We start from the raw sequence: 27,563 nt of genomic DNA on the forward strand, positions 1-27,563 counted from the left end.
AACATTAGGCATGTTAAGTCAGCCATGCCCAAGATCTCCTAATCTGCTCTATAGAGTTTAGTGATTCATCACTTAAATACAACACCCAGTGCTCAGCACAAGTGCCCTCCTTTTTTTTTTTTTTAAAGATTTTATTTATTTATTTGACAGAGAGAGACACAGCGAGAGAAGGAACACAAGCAGGGGGGTGGGAGAGGGAGAAGCAGGCTTCCCGCTGAGCAGGGAGCTCGCTGCAGGGCTCCATCCCAGGAACCTGGGATCATGACCTGAGCCGAAAGCAGACGCTTAACGACTGAGCCACCCAGGCTCCCCCACAAGTGCCCTCCTTAATACCCATCACCCATATAACCCAGCCTCCTGCCCGCCTCCCTTCCAGCAACCTCTCAGTTTGTTCTCTGTAGTTAAGAGTTAAAACTGGTTTGCTTGTCTCTTTTTTCCCCCCATGTTCATTTGTTTTGTTTCTTAAATTCCACATATGAGTGGAATCATGGTATTTGTCTTTCTCTGACTTATTTTGCTTAGCATACTATAGTTCCATCCACGTTGTTGCAAATGGCAAGGTTTCATTCCTTTTTACGGATGAGTAATATTCCAGTGTATGTGTGTATACCACATCTTCTTTATCCATTCATCAGTTCATGGACATTTGGGTTCTTTCCATGATTTGGCTATTATTGATAAGGCTGCTATAAACATCAGTCATGTATCCCTTCAAATCAATATTTTTGTATCCCTTGGGTAAATACCTAGTAGTGCAATTGCTGGGTCATGGGGTAGTTTTTTAGGAACCTCCATACTGTTCTCCAGAGTGGCTGCCTCACTTTGCATTCCCACCAACAGTGCAAGAAGGTTCCCCTTTCTCCACATGCCTGCCAACATCTGTTGTTTACGGTGTTGTTAATTTTAGCCATTCTGTATGTCATGTCATTCTTAATCTTATTCTAGTAGATTTTTGGTTTTCCAAATAACCCTGTAAGTTAACAGTATGTTGCCCTTTGATCCTTAGTTTGTTCCCCAGAGTGTTGGTTGACTTTATGTTAATTAAAGGTGTGTTCTTGCTGGCAGTCGAGCTGGTAACTCAGAAGCAATTTTTTTCTTAAGAAATAATGATAAAGAGCAGGTCATCAAACTTTTTCTTAAAGGGCCAAATAAAATCAAATTTTAGACTTTGTAGGCAGTGGTGTCTCCTGTACATACTGAACTCCATAGGACATAGTGAGAAAGCAATACATAGACAATACCTAAAGGTATGGGTGTGGTTGTGTTCCAGTAAAACTACAAAAACAGGTGGAAGGCTAGATTTGGCCTCCAGGCCAGTAGTATACTCATCTCTGGTAAAGAAGATAGTTGAAGGGGGGCGCCTGGGTGGCTCAGTTGGTTAAGCGACTGCCTTCGGCTCAGGTCATGATCCTGGAGTCCCGGGATCGAGTCCCGCATCGGGCTCCCTGCTCGGCGGGGAGTCTGCTTCTCCCGCTGACCCTCTTCCCTCTCATGCTATCTCTCACTCTCTCTCTCTCAAATAAATAAATAAAATCTTTAAAAAAAAAAAAAAAAGAAGATAGTTGAAGGAATATAGTAATAAATTGGACACATAATCTATATTAGCCTAAACATATTCATATAAAACAGTATTTTTTTTAAAAATTTTGTTCACAATAGTAAAATGTACTTCTTGTAAAATTTTCATGATCTTATATTCTTATAGAAATTGAGGAGGCACTGTTACCTACCCCCTAGAGTTCACTATTGTTAACAAAATCCTACATATTTGAATGTGTATGGCAAATGGATGGAGAGCAGAATTACAGAAGTGTGAGAAAGTGAAGGTATAAAATGTTAGAGATAGTGCCATGCTGGTAGGAGATAATGAATCAGGAGAAATATATTCCTTGGGCCTTTTTGCTTGCTTGTTTTTTTTGTTTTTCTTTTCTTTTTTTTTTTTTTTTGCTTGCTTGCTTGCTTTAAAATGACCGTGTCCTTGTCTCCCTCCTCCTGAGGGTAGATCTTTGTACACAGCAGGGCTATAATGTAACAACTTTGCAGGGTAGATAGACACAAGGGAAACAAACAGTACAAACATGTTGCAAGAGGAGGTGGAAACCTGGGTATAGAAGAAGAGCCATATGTACAACAATGGTTACTGACTATCTTATTTTTCTGCGTTGTAACACATGTTTAATGGAGGTTTGTGGCACTTGTGCCATTGCTCTCTGGTATTTTGAACAATGTCAACACATCTAAATAGTGCATCTATCTACTTATTGCATCTAAGTATAAAGTCTGTCTCCCTGACATGGCATGAAATACCCTAGGCTATCAAATACCAAATCACTATGGTTAGAGCCGTGCTGTCCAACACCAGAGCCATTACTTGGCCCCAGGGGTTATTAAGAACTCGAAATGTGACTAATCAAAATTAAGATGGGCAATAAAGGTAAAATACATACTGGAATCTGAATACTTAGTACCCCCCCAAATTTAAAATGTTTATTAAAGAATTTAAAATTGATCACATACTGAAATAAAGCATTTGGGGATGTACTGGGTTAAATTTAAATAAAATATGTAAAAGTAGTTAATATATAAAATTAGTGTTTCTCTTTAAACTTTATTTATTTATTTTTTTAATATTTTATTTCTTTATTTGAGAGAGCATGAGAGGGGGGAGGGTCAGAGGGAGAAGTAGACTCCCTGCTGAGCAGGGAACCCAATGTGGGACTCAATCCTGGGACTCCAGGATCATGACCTGAGCCAAAGGCAGTCGCTTAACCAACTGAGCCACCCAGGCGCCCTCTTCGAAATTTTTTTAATATGGCTACTAGAAAATTTAAAATTATATGTGTGGCTAGTATTTTATTTCTGTTAGCACTGGTTTAGAGACTAGTTAATGTAAATTTGAAATATATTTTTCTTAAACAGCATTAAATATAGTTTAAACTATCAGAAAACCTCACATACACCATGCGCTGATTCTGTGTTGGCTTGTTAACCTAAGTATTACAGATACGTTTGTCCCAATAATAAAAAGTCTTAAAACTTTTACAAAGCTTTCTAGTGAACTGCAGTTTTAGGCAGTAAAACTTAAGACCTCTTTCAAGATCCATCCATTCTTTCATTTTACTCTGCACCATTGATGACCACTTATTGGGTATATCTGTTGTCAATCTCTTAGCTAATAAATTGTCTATCTGATATAGATTTTCTTGTTTATGAGAACCATATTACATTCATCATTTCTCTTTCTGGTATTTCTCCCTACAACCCTACTTTTCCTTTATTACCTAACTCTTAATACCACTTCCTCCAAAAAACTGTTCTAGTATTTCTTGATCATTTTTGCCTGTCTCTCCTTCCCTTCTTCTCAACTCCCAAAGGATATCTACCTATCTTTTAATCACTTTGTAATTTTAATTTTAATGATATACATCCATTATCTCCTCTACTGAAAGGTACTACTCAAAGGATCTTTGTACTGAATTAGGCTTATGTAGCTTGGCATGTGCATCTACCTCTGTAGATCTCATTTATGTTAGGATATGATTAATTTCTCTATTTCCATAGATTTCATTTTTGTTTTTGTTGTTCTACAGATGAATATACAAATGAAACTATGTTAAAGTACACCAAAGTATAGAGGAAGGAAAGACATTTACCCCATATCTTACCACTTAGTGGCAACCATTATTACCCTTTTTGTGTACGTCTAACATTTTCTAAAATTTGTTGATTATAAAAATAATACAAGTACATGCTCATTATACAAATTCAAGCAATATAGACATATTCAGAATAACAGATTTTCCTTTTCCTTCCTTTGCAGTCCTTCCCTTTCTCTATAGGGAACATCTGTTTATAGTATTTGTATAAGTACACATTTTTGTTATTCTAATTAATGAACATGGGATTGTGTTATTCAGTGATTTGAGTTTTTTCTACTTAATGTACCTTAGAAATCTTTCCATATTATGGATCTCTTGCATTTTAAAAGTGACTGGATAGAATTTTTGAAAAGAAATAAATGCTCATATTAAGAAATTCCAACAGTGCAGAAAAGCACTCAGTATAATGGTCCCCCAGGCCCATCCCTACTCTGTAGCTATTGCCTTGTTTTTTGTATAACATTCTAGAAATCTTTTATGCTTCTTAGGCTATCTTTCTTTTCCTGCCTTCCTTTCTTTTTCTCTCTTTCAAGTGGGACCATATTATATATATTGTTTTGGTAAGGTTTTACTTTCAAAAATATAGGAGGAAATCAAACTGGAAAGTGGTTTTTTTTTTCCTGTGAACATGTTAAGAACTCTCATACTTTTTAATGCCTATGATTTTTCATTATATGAAGTACTGTAATTTACCTAAACTTTGTCATCATTAGATGCTTAGATTTGCCAGTTTTTCACTATTATGTTAGAGCTTTTTAAAGTTCATACTTAAGGGGCGCCTGGATGGCTCAGTAGTTGGGCATCTGCCTTCGGCTCAGGTCATGATCCCAGGGTCCTGGGATCGAGCCCCTCATCGGGCTCCCTGCTCCACAGAAAGCCTGCTTCTCTCTCTCCCACTCCCCCTGCTTGTGTTCCCTCTCTCGCTGTGTCTCTCTCTGTCAAATAAATAAATAAAATCTTAAATAAATAAATAAAGTTCATACCTAAGTGCTTAAATTGTCCCTAGTGTTTTGGCTGCTTTGGAACAAAATTTTGAAGATTAGAAGAAAAAAGAAAGGTTGAGTTTATTTTCAATTTCACTCCCAATTTCAGAAGTGATGGAAATTAAAGTCCAATTTTAGCTGAATGAACCTTAAAATTGCAAAATATAAATGTCTAGTTTAAATATACTTTTTCTTAGGTTTGTATTAGTGTGTAAGTTGACCAGTTAATAAATCCTTCCTTGTTCTATGATTCTATATAAAATTTTGCAATGAGGACACAATCGTTTATCAGCTTTTAATGTAAAATTTGTGAAATGATAGGTAATGAATGGATTTTTGTTTTTGTTTTTTAATCAGTGACTTTTTTGAACGAACCATTCTGTGCAACAGTCTTGTGTGGAGTTGTGCTGTGACGGGTAGACCTGGACTGACCTATCAGGAAGCACTTGAGTCAGAAAAAAAAGCAAGACAGAATCTTCAGAGTTTTCCAGAACCACTAATTATTCCAGTTTTATACTTGACCAACCTTACCCATCGTTCACGCTTACATGAAATTTGTGATGATATTTTTGCATATGTCAAGGATCGCTATTTTGTTGAAGAAACCGTGGAAGTCATTAGGAACAATGGTGCAAGGTAAAGTACTTTTTAATTTTTTCTTTCGTTACGCATACATTCACATTACTTAAAATTCAAAGTACACAAAAAGGTAAACTGAGGAAAGCTTCCCTTCTCTCCTCCCACTACTCTCTCACCCTCCCCACAGACAGCCCTAATGTTAGTATATTTTTCCCAAGTTTATGTCTATACAGACCACCAAAGACAAATACCTATGCATAGGTATTTGTACACATGTGTGCATGTGCACACACAGTCTCCCATCCCTTTTAATGCCAAAGGTAACATACTTGATACCTTTTTCATTTAAAATATCTTGAAGATCAGTCCATTGCTTTATGAACCGCCTTTCTTCTCTTTTTTGTTTATTGTATAGTAAGTTCCATTGTATGGAAATTGCATCTTTATTTCCAAGTTAAAAAAAAAAAAACCTTAAAGATACCTATTTTGTCCTCATTATGTTACCTAATAGTTTAAATATGCGTGTATTTCTTGCTGGGTTTTAGTAGTTCCTCTGATAATATGAGGACTGAGTTTTATATTCTCCACTGAGTTCTCTCTTACCCAGCTCTTCAAGAAAAAAATGAATTTTTCATATGCAAAAATTTTAAATGGCATTAAGTTAAAAATTATTACTGCTTTCCTAAAGTCTTAAGTATTTGTGATTGGCTAGTCACTAATATTTATCATAATAATCTTTATTTGCATTAAAACTTTTTATAGCCTCTTGGAATTATATATAGTATCCTGTGTTCTTTCACTTACTGTATTGTTTTCAAAGTTTATCCACATTGTAGCATGTATCAGTACTTTATTTTTATTGATAAATTATACTTTATGGATCTATCACATTCTGTGACAGACATTTAGGTTGTTCCCACTTTTTGGCTATTATAAATAATTCTGTTACAGGCATGCATGTACAAGTTTTTGTGTGAACGTATGTTTTTAGTTATCTTGGGTATATACCTAGAGGTAGAATTGCTAAGTCATATGGTAACACTATATTTAGCGTTTGAAGAACCTCCAAACTTCCAGAGCAACTGCATCATTTTACATTCTCACTGGCAGTGTATGAGAGTTGCAGTTTCTCCACATCCTCACCAAGACATATCTATGGACAGTTTGTTGTTGTCCATCTTTTTTATTTTGCCATCCTTGTGGGTGTGGAATGGTATCTTTTGGTAATTTTCATTTACATTTCCCTAATGACTGTCAAGCATCCTTTCATGTGCTTACTGATCATTTATATATCTTTTTTGGAGAAATGTTTGTTCTGGTCCTTTGCCCATTTTTAAATTGGGTTATTTATCTTTTCTTTACTGAGTTGTAAGAGTTCTTTGTGTTTTTGGATACAATCCCTTATATGATTTGCAAATATTTGCTTCCATTTATGAGTTGTCTTTTCACTTTCTGGATGGTACCATTTCCAGTACCATCTCCCTTTGCTTTTAATTTTTGTTCCTACTTATTAATAGTATATACCTTTTGTTTCAATCTCTGGTAGTACCTACCAATGGTCCTAAAGACTGCTTCATCCACCAGAATTAGATTTACTGGAAAGAGCATGCTAAATTACAGAGAAATGCAATAGAGGCCATTCTTAAGTTGAATTAGTCAGTATAGGTACTCTGGATCTTCTCACCTCAGTGTTCTTTTCTTATTGTCTCATTTACCTTTAGGTTTTCTTTCCCTCTTCCTTGTTGCGTTTTACAAATATAGGTTAGGTGCTTCCCTCCTTACCAAGACTTTCTGTTTTGGAAATAAGCAATCAGCTAACAGATTCTTCTAGAGATCCTTTGTCACTGGTATGGTAGAATAGCAAAGAGAACACCAGACTACTTGACTGAGGCAACAGTTGAGCTCTTTACCCTCCCAGTCCTTATTACCACCCAGCTTGCCTGCCGGTTGTGTAGACATTTGTTCTCTGCTACTTCCTTAGAGCCTACAGAAGTGAGAGAATCAGTGGTCTTATGTAAAGAACACTAAACTAGGATATTATATTATATTATATTATATTATATTATATTATGTTATATATCAGCAGATACGACCTCATTGTTTCCATTTACAGATGGGGAAATAGAGGTCCAAAGAAGTCAAAGGTTTTTTTGGTGATGTTTATCAAATATTACTGATCTCCTGCTTTTGACTTGCACTGTTCTAGACACTGGAGTTATAGCAGTGAACAAAACAGTCATGGAGCTCCCATTCCAGTCTTACAAGTAGTAAGTGGTAGGATTTAAATTCAAGTAGAGTTGACTTACAAAATCATTTCTTTCACTGTATCATGGTCTCCTTAGTTTCGGATTCTGCCATTTATTTGCTCTGAGCAAGTAATTTAAACTCTTTAAGCTTTAGTCTTTTTTCATCTGTTAAATGGACCCCTACCTTATAGGTTTGCCATAGAGGATGAAATGATACAATGAATGTGAATTTTTTTAAGCTGTATTACATAATATTGCCATTTGATACAGGTGCCTTGTTAGTATTTGAATGTGTATAGTGGGGCCACGCAGTTTGACAGGATTTTTTTTGTTTTTTGAGAGCTATCAGTAGTAATGTGGGACTACAGTAACTGCTTGGACCACTGTAACTAGGAATCCAGTTTCTCTATTGTAGTTCTGAGAGGAAACCCCATAGTTAACAATTTCACTGTCTAAGAAAGACATAGTTGTTTGTTTTTGAAGATAGTCATCCCACTTTTGTACGTGGTCTTCCAAAAAAATGCTACACAAGCAGTTTTAAGGCGTCTAAGTTTCAGTTAACTTTATCTTCTTTTTAACAGCCTTATTATCATTGTTCAGTGAAGGGTTGGGAATATGGTGACCTAGAACTCAGTGCTTACATGATAAATTTGTCTTCTCCACTCCCTGCCCACCCCACTCCCCCCACCCCCCAGGTCTGGAATTGGAGAATTTAATCAGGAAAAAGAAGGTGGGAATCACACAACAAATAACACATTTGGGATTGTTGAGTCCTCTCTCAGTTGAAGGACAGACAGGGCTAGAGTTTGAGAGAATCTGAAAAACTGAATCAGAATATAATTGTGTATTTGGCAATTTTTTTTTAAATTGGGCTTTGGGCAACTTGTTTTCAGACATTTTACAGTCACAGTCAAGATATTCTTGGAGTTCATAGGAGATTTGAAGCAACAGATATGAAGAGGCACCTCTAAAAAAGTAGGTATACTGACAGCAAGAAGTGGTACCTGATAGGAAAGAAGGAGATGGAATAAACATTAACAACTGGTTAATGGTTAAGTATACTGGCCTGACTTAGTATATAATTTGGTAGCATTAGAAGACATTGCATAATTGAAAGTATACTAGCATTTATTGAACCTTTCCTGTAAGCTAGGTACTGTGCTAGATGCTTTCATTTTAATTCTCATGATACTGATAGGTGACCCAGAATTTTCCAAAAGTTGTATACTCCTTGGTATTTACTCAAAGGAATTGAAAATTTAATGTCCACGCAAAGACCTGCAGTTGAATGTGTATAGCAGCTTTATTAATAATTTCCAAAATTTGGAAGAAACCATGTCCTTCACTAGGTGAATGGATAAATAAGCTGGTACATCCAGGCAATGGAATATTATTCAGTTATAAAAAGAAATGAGCTATCAAGCCATGAAAAGACATGAGGAACCTTAAATGAATATTACTGTGTGATAGAGGCCAATCTGAAAAGGCACATATGTATGGTTCCAACTGTAAAAGGCAAAACTACGGAGACAGTAAAAAGATCAGTGGTTGCCAGTAGTTGAGGTAGAGTTGGGGAGATGTGAATAGGTGGAGCACAGAAGGTGTTTAAGGCAGTGAAAATACTCTGTATACTGTAATGATGGATACATGTCATTATACATTTGTCCAAACCCATAGTGAAACACACCAAGAGTGAACTGTGATGTAAGCCATGAACTTCAAGTAATGATGATGTGTCAGTGTAGCAAATGTACCTCTGGTAGGGGGGATATTGATGAGAGGCTATGAATGTGGGGCAGCAAGAGGTATATGGGAAGTCTATAGATCTTCCTCTCAATTTTACTATGAATCTTAAAACTCTAAAACACTAAAGTCTTTACATTAAAAGTTATGTGCTCTGCTTATTAAGACTGAAGTTTATCATTTTTTAAATGTTTTTTTCCTATAAAGATTCATATATATCAAAGAAAATTATGAAGGGCGAAGTCCTAGAGTGCATTTCCTAAATGCTCCTTTCAGAGATAAGCATTGTCAAAAAATTAGTACATAGTTTTTTTTTCTATACTACACTAAATTTAAAAAAAAGAAATAGCAAGCAGCTTTTTCACTTAGTAGTGGTTTGGATATCTTCTTATATCAAAAGACATAGATGTGCATTTTTAATTGGTTTTGCATAAACTGATTAAAATATTGGTTCCTAAAAAGCTTACTTGCTTTTTCTGACGCTGGAGAAAGTTATTCCTTTTGCTAGCCTTATATGAATTTTTCCCTTTGAAAATTAAAAAAAAAAAAACTGATTTTTTTCCAAATAATCTCTGACCTGGGTGCCTGGGTGGCTCAGTTAGTTAAGCATCTGCCATCGGCTCAGGTCAGGATCTCAGGGTCCTGGAATGAGCTCCAGGTCTAGCTCCCTCCTCAGCGGGGAGTCTGCTTCCCCCCTTCTGCACCTCCCCTCAGTGTGTTCAGTCTCTTTCTCTCTCTCTCTCTCAAATAAATAATCGTTTAAAAAAATAATCTCTGACCCTTGACTGACAGACCTTTTACTCAATGTAGTTTAAATCAGTGAAATAGCAGAATTGGATTTGCACCAAAGAGTTTCAGTTATGGCCAGATTTTCCCAAATATTATCCCCATACTACTTAGGGATCTTTAAAATTTACAGTGTTACCTAATTAAGAAGCATAAGAGATTACAGTTCAATATTGTTTTTAGAATTGTCCTGTAAAAATTATAAAATTCTTTTTTTTTAAAGATTTTATTTATTTGAGAGAGAGAGAATGAGAGAGAGAGAGCATGAGAGGGAAGAGGGTCAGAGGGAGAAGCAGACTCCCCACTGAGAAGGGAGCCCGATGTGGGACTCGATCCCGGGACTCCAGGATCATGATTTGAGCCGAAGGCAGTTGCTTAACCAACTGAGCCACCCAGGCACCCAGATTATAAAATTCTTTTTAATCTTAGAAACTGGTATTGGTTTTGGCATTAAATAGTGACCAACCAACTAGAGATTTTAACTATTCAACTGTTGAAGTATATTCCCTGTAGCTTTCTATGTTTCATTGGTGGAATGCTTTAAGCACTTTAGTCTGATGAAGTAAGAGAAAATTAGCATTAAAACCTATACTATAGAAAGTAGGCACTTAGTATTTATTAGAAGTGGAAATAAGAAAATGAACTTTTAAATCTTGGGTTCTTTTTTTATATTGCTGGCCTAAATGGTATTAGTGAATCATAATTAAACTGCATTAATATTGAAGACAAAGAGAAATACTAAATATATTAAGATAGGATGAACATAAAAGATATAACTGAGGGCCAAATCTAGTGATTTTGATTTAAACATGCATGCTTGAATGTTAGTGACGTGATCCAGGTGGGATTAATCAAAGAGAAGTTTTTGGAAAAGGGTTGACTAGAAATTTGAAGGCAGAGAGAGAAAAATATAAATTAGTAAAAAAGGATTAAAGGAGAAAGACTTCTTATTTAGGTGTAAAGATAGTATAGAACTTTTATCAATGTGTATTAAATTTGTATTATAACTCTTTTTTTAAGATTTATTTATTTGAGAGAGCGAGCATACGCACACAAGGGAGGGGAGAGGGAAAGGAAAAGCAAATCTCAAACAGACTCCCCACTGAGTGGGGAGCTGGACTCCGGGCTCCATCCCAGGATTCAAGATCACAACCAGAGCCAAAATCAAGACTTGGACACCTAACTGAGCCACCTAGGCACTCCATGTTTTATAACTCTTTTTCAGAAAGAAGGCTTTCTATCGCTCAGCTTACACTACTGATCTTTTTTGTTTGTTTGTTTGTTTAAGTAGGCTCCACACCCAACATGGGGCTCGAACTCACAACCCTGAGATCCAGTTGTGTGCTCTACTGACTGAGCCAGACAGGTGCCCCAGTACTGATCTTTTAAGGTCAAAATTTCTGGTTCTCAGCCAAAGAGAGTCCTTAGCAACATCCCCAAATTGTTTCCAGTGACCCTCGTATGTTGATACAATTTTTAATACCAAAAAAAAAAAAAAAAGAAAAAGGCTGTTTGGGACAACTATTCTTTCTTTGGAATTCTAAGTTAAAGTGGAAACCACCTTCTTTAGATATATATTGTGTTTGTTGTATGTACCAAAGACCCAGACTTACAACCTGATTCCTAGATTGTCATTGCAAGTTCAACAGTTAAAATTTAGAATCCTTATTTACTTGCATAATAATGTAAATTAGGAGGACATCCTGGGAAACATTTTTATACTTTGAAAATCCCTAAGCAGTCACAAAAATAAATGAAAATGATTTTTTAAAGATTTTATTTATTTGTCAGAGAGAGCACAAGCAGGGGGAACAGGAGGAGAGGGAGAAGCAGGCTCACCGCTGAGCAGGGAGCCCGATGTGGGGCTCAATCCCGGGACCCTGGGATCATGCCCTGAGCCAAAGGCTGATGCTTAACTGACTGAGCCATCTAGGCGCTTCTGAAAATGAATTTTTTTTCTAAACAAGTTTATTTTAAATCACCTGTAAAGCTTATGTTGTATTTCTGTATGGACTCAACAAAATAGTTCAGCTCAACAAAATAGTAAAGTTTAATCATACAAACTTAACTCATTTTCTTTAGTATTCTAAGGGTCTTCAAGTTGCATTAGCCATTAGGAGCATCTGCCTAATGCCTTTCAAAAGTCTTTGAATGTTAAATGTTGTGGGTGAGGGTAGTTAGTCTCTGTGGCAACTTCTTTATTGATCCTTTGCACTAACAACAAGTACAGTCAGCTGAATCTCCACCAGGACTTACAGTCATTACTATGGGGGTAAGAAAAAATGATAAAAATGGGGAGTTGGTTAATAAATTGTGGTTCACCTCTTTCCTAACATAAAAGAGAATCAAATGTTTGTTTGCTTCAATTTGTATCTCAATGAACTGGTTAGTAGCAGGATGGTGAAGAAGAACAATAGTTCTGAAGTTCTTAGTTCCTTGTGGCGGGAGAATATTAGAGGCTAATATGACAAAAGAGGGGAGACTATGTTTATCTACTTAAGTGTCCTGAGATTGCTGTTAGAAATAAAAGGGAAGTTCATTTCTACATGGTTATTACACAGGTTCAGGTCTGAGAAATTTGAGCCTCTTCTAAATAAAATCTGTGTCCTGTATCTTTTCCTACCTACTTCGTGCTCTTTTTCATGTGGCCAATATAAGATCAGTTTTCAATGAACAGCTTACCTCATACAACAATTTGAATTTTTGTGAGAACAAGATAAAATTGTAGTTTGTTAATTTTCCATGCTGTTTTAGAGGCCAATAGTATTGTATGTAAGTGGAATTCATTTGACCTATGGTTCTGAATTACTATTTTAAAAATGGGGTTATCTATCTTAGACAAAGTCAGAGACCATCCAAAGATAAAAGTTAAAGGAGAAATGAGTGAAATGACATAAGTTAAAAAAACTTTTGATGAAAGGAAAAGGAGTGGTAAAAATACAAATAGAGGGGCACCTGGATGGCTCAGTCAGTTAAGTGTCCAACTCTTGATCTCAGGGTCATGAGTTCAAGCTCCATGTTGGGCTCCACACTGGGTATGGAGCCTACTTAAAAAAAAAAAGTACAAATACAATCTACTCATCACTAAAGGCCAGGCAAAATCCTTTGTTTAAATTAAAAACATATGCCAAGAGAATAATTCTGAGCAGAGTTCAGTACACTTTTTTTTAAATAAAGGGCCAGATAGTAAATATTATAGACTGTGTAGTTCATATGGTTTCAGTCACAGCCACCCAACTCTGCTGTTACAGTGCAAAAGCAGCCATAGACATAGAATGAGCATGGCTGTTTTCTAGTAGTTCTTTATTTATAAATACTGTAATTTGAATATCCTATTATTTTCACATATCACAAAGTAGTCTTCTGATTTTTATTTTAAACCATTTAAATATGTATAAATTACACTTAGCTTGCAGACCATACATACAAAAAAACAGGAGGTAAGTTTGATCTGGCCTATAGGCCATAGTGTGCTAATTCCTGGAATGAGGGAAGGGTTACTGCTTTAAATAAGGGTTATAGAATAAAATTCCAGAGATCCCCTTTTTGTTTAGAACCTCAGAGTTTGGCATGCAGAAGTGGCTTGGTAGGGTGGAAAAGGCCTTTGGAGCCAAACTGACTCTTGTTTCTGGGAATCTTCTTTCATAATCTGTAAAACTGAAGTAATATCTATATTCATATGGTGGCTGTATTAGCTTTTGCTGCATAACAAACCATCCCCAAAATTTAGTGGCCTAAATCAGTAAACATTATTCTCACAGTTGGTTGGCTGGAATGTTCTTATGGTCTGGGGCTGGATTATCAAGTCCTCTACTTTAGAATAGCCTTACTCACATGTCTAGGGCCTCAGACTAGGGTGGCTACTTTCATGCGGCCTCTCATCCTTCAGGAAGCTAATCCAAACTTGTTCCCAAGGCGGTAGCAGGGTTCCCAGCAGCAACAGAGGGCAAACTCCACTGTGCAAGCACATTTCAAGCCTTAGCACACTTTGTTTACTAGTATTGCATTGACCAAAGCAAATCACGTGAACAAATCCAGAGTTAATGTGGGAGGGATGGAAGAGGTATGATTCAATGGGGGCCATACCTGCAATAATCTGCCACAATAGATAGTATTTGTTAGTAGGCCAGCATAGTACCTGGCACATAAAGCACTCAGTCAGTGTTAGATCCTTCCTGTGCTTGTCAGAGATGAGTGAAGAGTCTCACAGCTGTGATGACTCATTTAAGTCAGTCCCTAATTTTCTTACATCATAGTCACTGTTCTTCAGAGTTTGCTACATATCATTTTAGGGAGATGATGACAATCCCTGTAAACTTTTGAGAGCTTACTACATGCCACACACTGTTCTAAGCTCTTTATTTATATGATATTTAATTCCCACAACAGCTTATGTAATAAGAGCTCATTTGCTCATTTTACGGTTGAGAAGTTCATACATAGACGTTAATTAATTAAAACTTGATCAAGGTCACAAGTGAAATTTCCACGTACAGGTAGTGTCAGAATCTGCTTCTGTTTGGGAGGAATACATACATACATACATAAATATTAAAGGATAGCACTTAAGCAGGATTAAAAGATTGTAGTTGAATGTACTCATTGATCACCCACTATTTACTTTTCCCTTTACCTGAGCATTTTATAATTTGTCTGAGTATGAAGAGAGATAGGATTATACATATGTGGTTAGATTAACTTTTGATCATTTGTTCTAAGAGTGATTGATACAGGTCATAAGGTTAAGTGTCTGAAAATCAGCATCATCTTTTGACCGTTGATTCAAAGGGGAAAAAAATTCTCAATATTTAAACAGGTTCCCTTGTTCTTTAAATTGTTTGTGATTGTTCTTGTCACAGGGTACCTTAATTTTTCTTTTTTAAGATTTTTTTTTTTGAGACAGAGAAAGAGCACAAGCAAGGAGGAGGGGCAGAGGGAAGGGGAAAAGCAGACTCCCTACTGAGCAGGGAACCCAATTGGGGGTGCAATCCCAGGACCCCAAGATCATGACCTGAGCCATAGGCAGATGCTCAACCAACTGAGCCACCCAGGCGCCCCCACAGGGTACCTTAATTATTTTACTTCTGTACTCCGAGCCGTTTAAGCTTTCTTCTTTTCAAATATTTTGCTTGCAGATGGAAGAATGCTATTTACTAACAACAAAAGGTGACTGCAAGCATAGGGAAGAATATAATTTTTATTTTTTGATTTTTCTATCTTTTCACATAGTTGCCAGGAATGAAAAATGCAATTATTTATGTCTTTTTCTTGGAGGTAGTAGGGAATATTCTAATTTAATACTTAAAGTATACACAAAGCTAAGTTTTATATGGTTCATTCAGTAAGCATTGTGTGCTCAGTTGTTACTCTTGTAGGTTTTGAAAGGAGGGTAGTGACTAAGACAAGAACTAGGGGCTTATGTTCAAGTGCAAGAGAGAGAAACACACAAATCAACATGATAATTCATTTGATCAGTGTTGTAAAGAAAATAAAACTTGATGGGATAGAATCTTGTGTCATATTTTTTTGTTTTAGCCAATTAAATTCAGTATTTTCTCCATAAACCACTGTGTTGGATGCTACAGGATAATCCAGTATGAGTAAAGCATTAGTACTTACTGTTCTCCAGCAGAACATAGGTAATAAGGATAGAGTTTGCAGGGCAAAGATAAGTGAAATACATATGACTGACCAACAAAGGATTGAATGAAAAATGCCATAAGGGACATAGAGGGGAGGAAGAATTGGAGGAAAGTAGTCAAAAGGTACAAACTTCCAGTTACAAGTTAAATAAGTACTAGGGATATAATGTACAACATGATTGTAGCTAACAACTGCTATATGAAATATAGGAAAGCTGTTAAATGAATACAGAAATCCCAAGAGTTCTCATCAAAAGGAGAAGACCTTTTTTGTTCTTTTTATTGTATCTGTATGAGATGATGGATGTTAGCTGAATCTATTATAATCACAGAATACGTACATCAGTTCATGCTGTACACCTTAAACTTCTACAGTGATGTATGTCAGTAATTCCTCAGCAAAAGTTGGGGAAAAGAGACATAGATAAGTTTTACTTTGTTAGTGAATATATCACTAACATTCAAATAGAATGAGTAAAAGATCCTGTAATGCCAAATTAATTTAGCACTCCAATAATAATTTGCTATGATTGGCCATTAGAATGGGCTGATGTTTTATCTTTTAGTTATCTTTATGAAGGTATGCTTGCATCTTCATCTGCTTCCAGTCAGTGAGTCAGTCAGTGTGTTGATTTTCATTGTTACCACATTAAGAATGTTATTGACCTGGGACGCCTGGATGGCTCAGTCGGTTAAGCGCCTGCCTTCAGCTCAGGTCATGATCCCAGGGTCCCGGGGTGGAGTCCCACATCAGGCTCTTTGCTCAGTGGGGAGCCTGCTTTTCCCTTTGCCCCTCCCCCTGCTTGTGTTTTTTCTCTCTCTCTCTGACAAATAAATAAATATATATATATATATAAATAATTTAAAAAAAAAGAATTATTGACCTTAAGGATAGTAAAAAAAAAAAAAAAAATTCAGGTTATTTCCTTTGAGCTTCCAGCTAGAATTTGGGAACACAGGAAGTAATTGGTATAATTTTGTCATCTTAATTTGTTAGTTGGGTATATAATAATTTCTTTGCCAATTCTTAGTTATTTTTTATGCACTGTATTTTGATGTGCAGAACCCATCTGACTTTGATTTGACTAACTCAAGTTGTAAGAGACAATACCCATATATTGAACTTCTTTTTTCATGAAGAATGGATTTTTAGATGAATTTTTTATAATTATTATGGTTGAGGTAGAAGCAAACTATAAAATAGGTGTTCTTTGACATAATTTTCTCATTACACAGAACTCTCTGGCCTTTCTTCTGATGAGTATCACAGGACTGATCCATACTTCACTGAGATCTAACAAGTAGACCTACTTCAATTAGCCTTTCTCATGTGCATTAATATTTTTAGAAAAACAATAAATGTTTTTCTTTTAAGCTAAAGAATAAATTAAATAACTTACATTCAGATCAGCCTTTATCCTAAGTAGTCTAAACTAATAAAGTTTTATTAAAGCACTACTTTACTTTCTTATGATAAAATTCATTTTTAAATGTATAGTTGTGACTTCTGACAGTTATGTAACCCACCACAATAAAACATAGAACATTTCTACTATTCTCCAAAAGTTCTGTTGTCCCCCTTTGTAGTCTACCCTTGCCCCCACCTCCTACCCTAGCCTATAGGACAACCACTGATCTATTTTCTGTCCTTGTAATTTTGCCCTTTCCAGAATATAAATATAAATGGAATCTTGGGCCTCTTTTTTTTCCCATTGATCTGTATGTCTATCCTTTTGCCAATACTACAGTGTCATTATTTACTATAGCTTTTTAGTATCTTATCGATTTTTTTCCCGTGATGTGAAATGAATGCTTTTAGGGTTAATATTTCCTAATGTTTATCATTAGTATTTTTAAATTAAACTTTCTATTTTGAGATAACTGTAGATTCGCATGCAGTTGTAAAATAATACAGAATTTCTCCCAGCGGCACTACCTTGCAAAATTATAGTACAGAATCACAACCAGAATATTGACATTGATACAGTCATGATAGAGAACATTTCTGTTGCTACAAGGATCCCTCATATTGCTCTTTGATCACCACAGCCACAAATCATAGATGTTATATTTATTTTCCTTCTTCAGGTTTTCAGTTTTCTGAAACAGATATGACTTGAAATCTGTATTGCCAGTGACAAAGTAACTTTCAAGTTTGAAAGTCTTTTTCAGCTTTATTGGTTGTATTGAAAAACACAGTACTGTGACTCAAAATAAATTTAACACAGATATAATGTTTATAAGCAGATCACTTTTTAATAAAAATACCTAGTACACCTAATAGATAGCTTAGTGTTTTTTCTTATCAGCTGAGATTTGACTTTGGTGCATATGATAGAAAGAATTTTAATGGCATAAGGAAATAAAAATTTTTCATGTAAAATTAAGTGCCAGAGTTACAATGGAGGGGTGGGATGCAAGTCCACAAAGTTGTCAGGAACACAGGTTTTTTCCTGATTTCTGCTCCATCATTCTAAGGTTGTGACCATTGTTTTCATTGTTCAGGGTGGCAGCAAGAGAGAGGGAAGGCAAGAAGCTTGCTTCTCTTCCTATGTCCATCCTTCACATTGCAGCCAATTTAAATGTTCTAAAATACGAAATGTTGGTGGAGTACCTGGGTGGCTCAGTCAGTTGGGTATCGGACTCTGATTTCGGCTCAGGTCATGATCTCAGGGTCATGAGATTGAGCCCCAAGTCAGCTTGAGATTCTTTCCCTCTGCCCCTCTCTGCCTCGAGCTCACACTCACTCTTTCTCTCAAATAAATAATTAAAATCTTTTAAAAAATAAATACTATATGTTGAAACAAAAGGTCACTTGCTGCTAAATCTGTAGTGGCACTTTATTGTATTTAATGTTTACTTGTCTCTGATCTTCATATGTTGGTCTTGCCTTCTCATAAGGCTGTCATGTCTTCTTACATGTTGGTGTCACTGTGCCAGGCTAACATAAAGCTGAGCACACAAACAATTTAAATGCCTGTTAATTTGAATATACTAGTTGGAATTTTAAAGTATTTTGGTGAATCTTTAATAAATTTGATTTATACTTCAGCCTAACTAACTCTTGTGGCTTTAAGATGATAATTTTGAATACTAAAGAGCTTAAATAGCATGCCGACAATATCCAGGTATTTGACACTTACGAGAAATACGTAGGATTTAACCCGTGTATCTTATAACCTAGGATTTTATTTCCAAAGATTTTCATTTGAACTATATATCTTTTAATAATAAATTTAATCTTTAATAAGAATATAATGATTTTTTTTTTTTTTTTAAGTAGGCTCCACACCCAGCAGGGCTTGAACTCAGTGCAGGGCTTAAACTCAAGACCGAGCTGAGATCAAGAGTCTGTCTGACTCTTAACGCACTGAGCGCCCCCGCCAGGCACCCCAAGAATCTGATGGTTCTTATTATCTTAATGATATTTAGGTTTACAATAGGTCAAATGCCAACTGGAAAGATAATAAGACCTGATTCTCTGGTCTATAAAGAGTCTCAGAACAGTTCAAAATGAAACATTCTTTGAACTACTCTGATCAGTATGTCTAAAAAGTGAGCAGTTAACAAAGCAACCTTTTCTGACCTCTTTTTCCCACTGACAAGTAATCAACATAATTCAGTCTTCTTGTTTGAAATAGCAGACATGTTGAGTGGTCTACTTTCCTCCACTTTAATTATCACATAACCACCTTAATTTGAGGGGTTTTTTTAAACTCTGAACTTCAGATTAAGCATATATACTCTGTTTCTACCTATAAAGTTGAAGTAAGTATCCAAGCATAGCATTTTAAAATAAATGTTATTGACACCTGTATTACAAAATAAAAGGTTAATGAGGCAGCACAGGGGAGCAGGTATAAAGTATGCCATATTCCATTTTTAGAGGAATGGAGAGAGAGAGACAGTCCCTTATGTCAAGTAAGTCTCCCCAAGTTTCTAATCTTCTTTTCTTCTGCTGTTGACTGTTTGTCTTCTACTCCAAGTACCTTGTAAAAACTCTGCATATGTTTCAATTGTAGAATGTTTTATAATTTTGCTTTAATGAATTTGTATTTTGAGATATAAATTGAACTATGACTGTTAAAACAAATTACTTTTAAAACAAAACCAACTTTTGGGGGGAAGAGGTATATACCATATTCTTATAAAAGGCTATTTCCTTGTTTAGTTTGTCACTGTTACAGGTTTATGGCTAACTTCTGCTGTGTCCTCATTCTGTGCTTACTGCTGTTCCGCAGACTTGCTTTCACTCTTAAAAGTGTTTAAGTCATAAGCACTTTAGGAGCCTCTTGACTGCCTGGGCTTTAAAGCTCTGAAATACCCTTGGGTCAATACAGTGTTTCTGTCTACCCGCCCCCCTCAACTCCAGTAATAGAGTGGAAGATTAGAAAATATATGGGCTTCAGAGTCAAAACTAAAGTTTTGGCTGTATCATTACTGATTGTATGATCCATGAGCAAATGATTTCACTTTTTTGACCCTAAATTTTCATCTTCTGGAAAATGTATAACTTGTGGAGTTGGTATGAAGACAGAAACATGTTTAAATCATGTACTTATCTAGCATACAGGAACTCTAATTATAATAAGAATCCTCTTTTGATTGACAGACTCCTCTTTGTCCTCAAATAATGGAGCATAACTTTAATTTAGAAAGTTTCTTTATCCTAAAAGACCCACTAGCTAGGTGTAGATTCGTGATTCTTTAACCTTTTTTACATTCCAATCTTCTTTGGACTCGCTAGAACCAAGAAATTGTAGCAAATGGATTTGAAAGACATGGACTAAGCCTAATTAGAAATCTATTAGAAGGTATTGACTTGACATCTTGAATAGTTAACTGAAGTTTAGCTTAGCACCAGCGAGAGGCCTGGCCTTGATTAGATTAGCAAGAAATGCTAAACCTGTGGTTTGTGCAAAGTTAATAACATTGCTAATAACTAGTATAATTTATGTATAAAACATTTCCTACATTGGCAGCTATGTCTCTATACTGTGCTGGTTTGCTTCTCCCTTATTCTGTCAGGGAATTATATTTCTGTTATTTTTCTGTTGTTTTTAAATAAATTAGTTGTTGAATTATTGTAGTTCTGTGGGCCCTACTGGGGACCATAGACTGTTCCCTTCAGTAGACTGTCAGACCATTTTAGGCACCACGCCAATCATACCTGAGCCTGGAGCAGACCCATTTCTTTGTTTTTCCTTCAACTTAGGGCTATTCACCTGGGCTCTGCCGGTGAAAACAATTTCTTTGTAACTTGAAGAACCTTGTCATAAGTTCACTGAAGAGCTTCCTTCATCACCACAGGGAACTCTGAGCAAATCATCCCTGGATGATACCCAGGCCCTTCAAAAGTAGGTCCATTTGAGGTAAAGGGTGTTAAGAGATGCAAACTTCTAGTTATAAATAAGTCACAGAAATGAAAAGTGCAGCATAGAAAATATAGTCAGTAATGTTGTAATAGCATTGAATGGTGACAGATGGTGACTACACTTACCATGGTGAGCACTGCATAATGTATAGAATCGTTGCATCACTATGTTGTACACCTGAAACAAATATAACATTACATGTCAACTATACCTCAATAATACATTTTTTAAAGTGGGTCCATTTAATTGATTCCTTGCATATTTTTGTGCAATTCGTGTCACTAAATTAGAGAACCTTTTTATTATTAGGCTACATAATTACCTAACATTTTTGATAGGATTTCCTGTAGTTGTTCCTCTTTAGAAACACTGGTTTATTTCTGCCAACCAATGGTGAAAGTCAGCCTGCAATTCTTTTTACATCATTTGCTTTTGCTACCAATTAGGCTTGATAATTGAGCCTTCTTAAGCTTTAGTGTTAGAACAGAAAAAAATTATTTAAAAAAAATGGTAAAATCAACATAAGATTTGCCATTGTAATCATTTTTAGATGTATGATTTGGTGTCATTAAGTACATTCACAATGTTATGTAACCATCACTACTATTTCTAGAACTTTTTCATCATTCCAAACAGAAACTCTGTACCCATTAAGCAATAACTCCCTATTTCTCCCTCCCTCCAGACCCTGGTAACCTTTATTCTACTTTCTGTCTATGAGTTTTCCTGTTCTGGGTACTTCATATAAGTGGATTCATACAATACTTGTTATTTTTTGTTTGGCTTATTTCACTGAGCATAATGTTTTCAAGGTTCATCCATGCTGTAGCCTGTATCAGAATTTCATCCCTTTTTGTGGCTGCTGAGTATCCCACATTTTGTTTCTCCATTTACCTATTGGTAGACATTTAAGTTTTTTCCACCTTTTGGTCATTGTGAATAAAGCCCTTATGAACATTGGTATACAAGTATCTGCTGGGTTCCTGTTTTCAATTCTTTTGGGTTTATACTTAGAATTGCTGGGTCATATGATAATTCTGTGTTTAATTTTTTTTTAGAACCACCGTATTGTTTTCACAGCAACTACACCGTTTTATATGCCCACCAGCAATGCACAAGGGTTCCATTTTCTCCATATCCTCACTAACACTCGTTATTTTTCATTTTTTGTTCTTTTAATAATAGGCATCCTGGTATAAAGTGGTATCTCACTGCAGTTTTGATTTTGTATTTCCCTTACGATTAATGATGGCTGAACATCTTTTCATGTGCTTATTGCCATTTGTATCTTTCTTGGAGAAGTGTCTGTTTAGATCCTTTGCCTGTTTTTGAATCAGGTTGTTTGTTTTTTGTTGAGTTATAAGAGTTCTTTATATGTTCTGCCATGTCTTTGTCTGGTTTGTGTATCAGGCTAATGTTGGTGTTATAAAATGAGTTAAGTGTTATATCCTCTTCAATTTTTTGGAAGATTTTGAGAATTGGTATTAATTCTTAGAATGTTTGGTAGAATTTACCAGTGAAGCTATGGGTTCTTCTTGTTGGAAAGTTTTTGCTTACTCATTCAGTCTCCTTACTACTTTGGATCTGTTCAAATTTTCTATTTCTTCTTGGGCCAGTTTTGGTAGTTTGTGTGTTTCTAAGAATGTCCATTTTATCTAAGCTATCCAATTTGTCAGCATACAATTGTCCATAATCTCTTCTTATAATCTTTTTTAGTTCCAGTAAAATCACTAGTAATGTCTCCACTTTTACTTCTCATTTTAGTAATTTGAGTCCTCTCCCTTTGTTCTCAATTCTTTAAGAGCAAGTTGTAAAGGAGTCACGTATGATACTTTTAATTGAACCTATGTAACACTCAGAATGAGGGAAAATGAGCCAAGAAAGATGATGATTTGAGGGCTGGATTTACCTACATAGTCTACATTTTGTCGATTCTTAAATCTTGGGGTGGTATAAAACCAATTGCTTTCTTCAATTTGGGTATAGTGCAAATATTTCCTAGCAGGAAATCCATGGTCCTTGTTTTCTCTGTGCCTAACAGTACTATTAGATATTTTAGAGTATACTAAAGATGTACTTCTAATGGAGAGTTAATAAGTACGTGATACAATGTACACTAATGAAAATATGTGCTATTATTTTATAAAAATTCACCAGCTTCCCAAAATGAGTCCACTCTGAATATACTGTTTGTCTTTCTGGAATTGTATGATTCTCTTTATTTTGGCTGTAAGTGACAAAAATTAATTTTGAAAAAAAAACAGAGATAAAAGGGTCAGTTATCAGTTTATTGAATCAAAGGAAAGATTAAATAGCTAAACCTGAGATGAGCAAAGCACAGCTAAGTCTGAGGAAGAACAGGAATAAGAGAATTGATTGCCTCTAATATCTTTGTCATCTCTCCTCTCTTCTCTCTTGTTGGCTTCATCTTCTCACTGCAGTTACATGCTTCTCATGGCAGGAAACATGGCTGCCAACAGGACTGATTTTTGCTTTCTAGATTCCAAATTTTAAAATCTTGGAAAAGATTGGGGCGCATGGGTGGCTTAGTTGGTTAAGTGTCCAACTCTTGATTTTGGCTCAGGTCATGATCTCATGGGTTGTGAGATCAAGCTCCATGTCAGACTTCATGCTCAGTGGGGAGTCTGCTTAAGATTCTCTCTCTCCTGTCCCTCTGAGCACCCCCACACACACACACATGTGCTCTCGCTCACTCTTCCTCTCTCTGAAAGTAAATAAATCTTTAAAAAAATAAAATAAAATCTTGGAAAAGATGTATTGGCTCAGCAAAAAGGTACCCACCCAATATCAACTAACTCTGGCCAGGACCCTGTGGGAACATGACGGCTCTACTAGCAGCCATGTGGAGGGAGGTGGGGTATGGGAAGAATGAAGTTCCTGGGAGAATGGGGATGGTGACTAGACAGGCAGTTTTATGAATGCCCACAATATATCAAAACTTGTTTATGGTACGTAGGATGACCAAATGAATGATACATAGCTAATTGTCTAATCTTGAACCACTTTTTCTCAGAGAAAAGGGATTTACCCCATTGGTAAATATAGGTGTATATATACTTAAGATACTCTTAGTTAATAAAACCTCCCCCTGGATTGCCTAAGAGTTGTTTTCTCTTGCCCTCTTCTCTTTTCTGCCCCCCAGATCCTGGCAACCGATTATCCACTTTCTGTCTATGGATTTGCCTATTCTGAATATTCCCTATAAATGGAATCATATACTATGTGGCCTTTTATTTCTGGTTTATTTCATTTAGCATAATGTGTTCAAAGTTCATCTATACTTCATTTTAATTTTTGTATTGAATAATATTCCATTGTAGATATACTACATTTTAATTATTGCAAATTGGCATAGTAAAAATGGGATAGAGAAATATTTCAATTGTGGTGAATATGTCTGAAGTTGCAGCCCATAAAATCCAGATAGAGTGGGCAGAGGTTAGGGAACTCAAACTAGAGGCAATAAAGAAATGGGCAAAAGAAATGAACAGACATTTCTCCAAAGAAGTCATCCAAATGGCCAAGATACACATGAAAAAAATGCTCAACATCACTCGGCATCAGGGAAATACAAATCAAAACCACAATGTGATACCACCTCACACCAGTCAGAATGTCTAAACTAACAAGTCATCTAACAACAGATGTTGGCGAGGATGTGGAGAAAGGGGAACCCTCCTACACTGTTGGTGGGAATGCAAGCTGGTGCAGCCAATCTGTAAAACGGTATGGAGGTTCCTCAAAAAGTTGAAAATAGAGCTACCCTACGACCCAGCAATTACACTACTGGGTATTTACCCCAAAGATACAAATGTAATGATCCGAAGAGACACCTGCACCCCAATGTTTATAGCAGCAGTATCCACAATAGCCAGACTATGGAAAGAGCCCAGATGTCCATCGACAGATGGATAAAGAAGATGTGGTATATATATACAATGGAATACTACTCAGCCATCAAAAAATGAAATCTTGCCATTTGCAGCAACATGGATAGAACTAGAGGGTATTATGCTAAGCGAAATAAGTCAATCAGAGAAAGACAATTTTATGATCTCACTGATATGTGGAACCTGAGAAACAAAAGAGAGGATCATAGGGAAAGAGAGGAAAAAATAAAACAGTAGGAAACCAGAGAGGGAGACAAACCGTAAGAGACTCTTAACCATAGGAAACAAACTGAGGGTTGCTAGAGGGGAGGGGGGTAGGGGGATGGAGGAACTGGGTAATGGACATTAAGGAGGGCATGTGATGTAATGAGCACTGGATATTATATAAGACTGGTAAATCACAAACCTGTACCTCTGAAACCAATAATACATTATATGTTAATTTAAAAAAATAGAGGCAGTAGAACTAGTGAATAGGAAATTTTATAGAGATCAGAAATGCCAACAAAAGCTACAGTGAGAATAAAAAAGGTTATGATCAGGAAAATTTCAGAATTTAAAATGTTGGATGCTTTGAAAAACTGTAAGATCCAATCCGTATAATGACATATTATGCCAGTATTTGATTTTCTAACCAGTAACTTTAGTTGTTAAGAATATAATTGCTGGGGGCGCCTGGGTGGCTCAGTCGTTAAGCGTCTGCCTTCGGCTCAGGTCATGATCCCAGGGTCCTGGGATCGAGCCCCACATCGGGCTCCCTGCTCGGCGGGAAGCCTGCTTCTCTCTCTCCCACTCCCCCTGCTTGTGTTCCCTCTCTCGCTCTGTCTCTCTCTGTCAAATAAATAAATAAAATCTTTAAAAAAAAAAAAAAAAAGAATATAATTGCTGGGACACCTACGTGGCTCAGTCAGTCGAGTTTCTGCCTTCAGCTCAGCTTATGATCCCAGGGCTTAGGATCGAGTCCCACATCAGGCTCCTTGCTCAACAAGGAGCCTGCTTCTCCTTCTTCCTGCCTGCCTCTCTCTCTCTCTCTGACAAATAAATAATAAAATCTTTTTTAAAAAAAGGAATATAATTGCTAAGAATCTTGATAAATTGACGTTTGCATTATTTTAAATTGTAGCTAACCTTTGCTTAAATTTGATGTTACAGATTTTCTATTAATTTGGTTACATCAATGAGTCAGTTTCTACAAAACAAAATATCTTTTCAGGAAGTTGTTCAGAATAATTAGATTGTTCTGAAATGCTTGATTATAAATATCAAATAATTTGTGTTTTTTAATGTATCATTTTCTTTCAGGTTACAGTGTAGGATTTTGGAAGTCCTCCCTCCATCACATCAGAATGGCTTTGCTAATGGACATGTCAGCAGTGTCGATGGAGAAACTATTATCATCAGTGATAGTGATGATTCAGAAACACAAAACATTTCCTTTCAAAATGGGTAAGTGATTTTTATTATTTTTTTAAATGTATATCAGATTGGCTAATGATACCCTATTGAAATAATTTTCTCTTTAATCCTTCCTTTTTTCCTTTGTAATCATAGAGTGTAAAATCCATCTAAGTGACGTGGTTCAACAACACGTGTTAGAATTTGCAAAATTGAAAGTACCTAGTTAACTCTAGTCAGCTGCATAGGAGCAATTGAAGTTCACCTCATTCAGTTACACTTAAACATTCCAATTTGGTTTACTTGGGAAAATTAATTCTGTGCTTTATTATACTTAATCACTTATGGTGCATATGGTAGAGAAACTAACCTTCTGCAATTCAGTTAGTTGACAGCCTGGGTCAGCTGAGCGCTCCTGGAGAAAAATCACACAAGCACATGTAGATTGGCATTGTCTACAGGTAAATTTAAAATCTGAGCTAAGTCTTCAACTGATTAAAAGTCTTCTTACATGCTTTAGCTCCACTCCCTCTGTTCTCCACAACTATCTAAATCTTTATTGCTCCATTCTGTTCCCTCTCTGCCTTTTAGGCACCTCAAAATTAAAAATGCTTTTTCCAGTCTGTCTTGTGTCTTTTTCTTCCCTATTGTCAGTGAACAGTACCATAATATTCTAATCAGAAACCTAACCCGAGGCTGCCTTTTTTTTTTTTTTGAGCATAGTTGGCACACAGTGTTATATTAGTTTCAGATTTAAAACAGCAGTTCGGGGTTCCTGGCTGGCTCAGTGTGTAGAGCATATCACTCTTGATCTCAGGGTCGTGAGTTCAAGCCCCACATTGGGCATAAAGCTTACGTTAAAAAAAAAAAAGACATAGTGATTCAACATCTCTCTATACTTATGCTCACCAGAAGTATAGATATCATCTGTCACCCTACAATGCTATTACAGGACCACTGATTATATTCCCTATGCTGTGCCTTTGTATTCCTGTTACTTATTCATTCCATAACCGGAAGGCTGTATCTTCCACTCCCCTTCACCCATTTTGCCCATCCCCCCCATCGACCATCAATTTGTTCTCCATGCTTAGGTCTGATTCTGCTTTTTATTCGTTTTTTAGATTCCACATACAAGTGAAATCATATGGTGTTTGTCCTACCCATGTTGTCACAAATGGCAAGATCTCATCTTTTTTATGGCTGCCTAAATTCCAGTGTGTGTGTGTGTCTTTACTCATTCA

At 36.1% G+C, this 27,563-nt stretch overlaps 1 protein-coding gene across 4 annotated transcripts in view; it reads left to right on the plus strand.

Annotated features, from left to right (window-relative positions):
- BAZ1A (bromodomain adjacent to zinc finger domain 1A) overlaps positions 1-27,563 on the plus strand; it is a 96,046-nt gene that overhangs the window by 8,624 nt on the left and 59,859 nt on the right. For all 4 annotated transcript variants that reach the window (XM_028114759.2, XM_028114760.2, XM_088024640.1 and 1 more), the window contains 2 exons: positions 5,000-5,278; positions 26,227-26,370. In XM_028114759.2, the coding sequence (XP_027970560.1) occupies positions 5,000-5,278; positions 26,227-26,370 (423 nt within the window). The remainder of the gene's footprint in view (positions 1-4,999; positions 5,279-26,226; positions 26,371-27,563) is intronic.

Source organism: Eumetopias jubatus, unplaced genomic scaffold (genome assembly GCF_037043125.1).
Source record: "Eumetopias jubatus isolate StellerSeaLion01/CBP00866 unplaced genomic scaffold, mEumJub1_p1.0 scaffold_7, whole genome shotgun sequence".
Taxonomy (NCBI): Eukaryota; Metazoa; Chordata; class Mammalia; order Carnivora; family Otariidae; genus Eumetopias; species Eumetopias jubatus.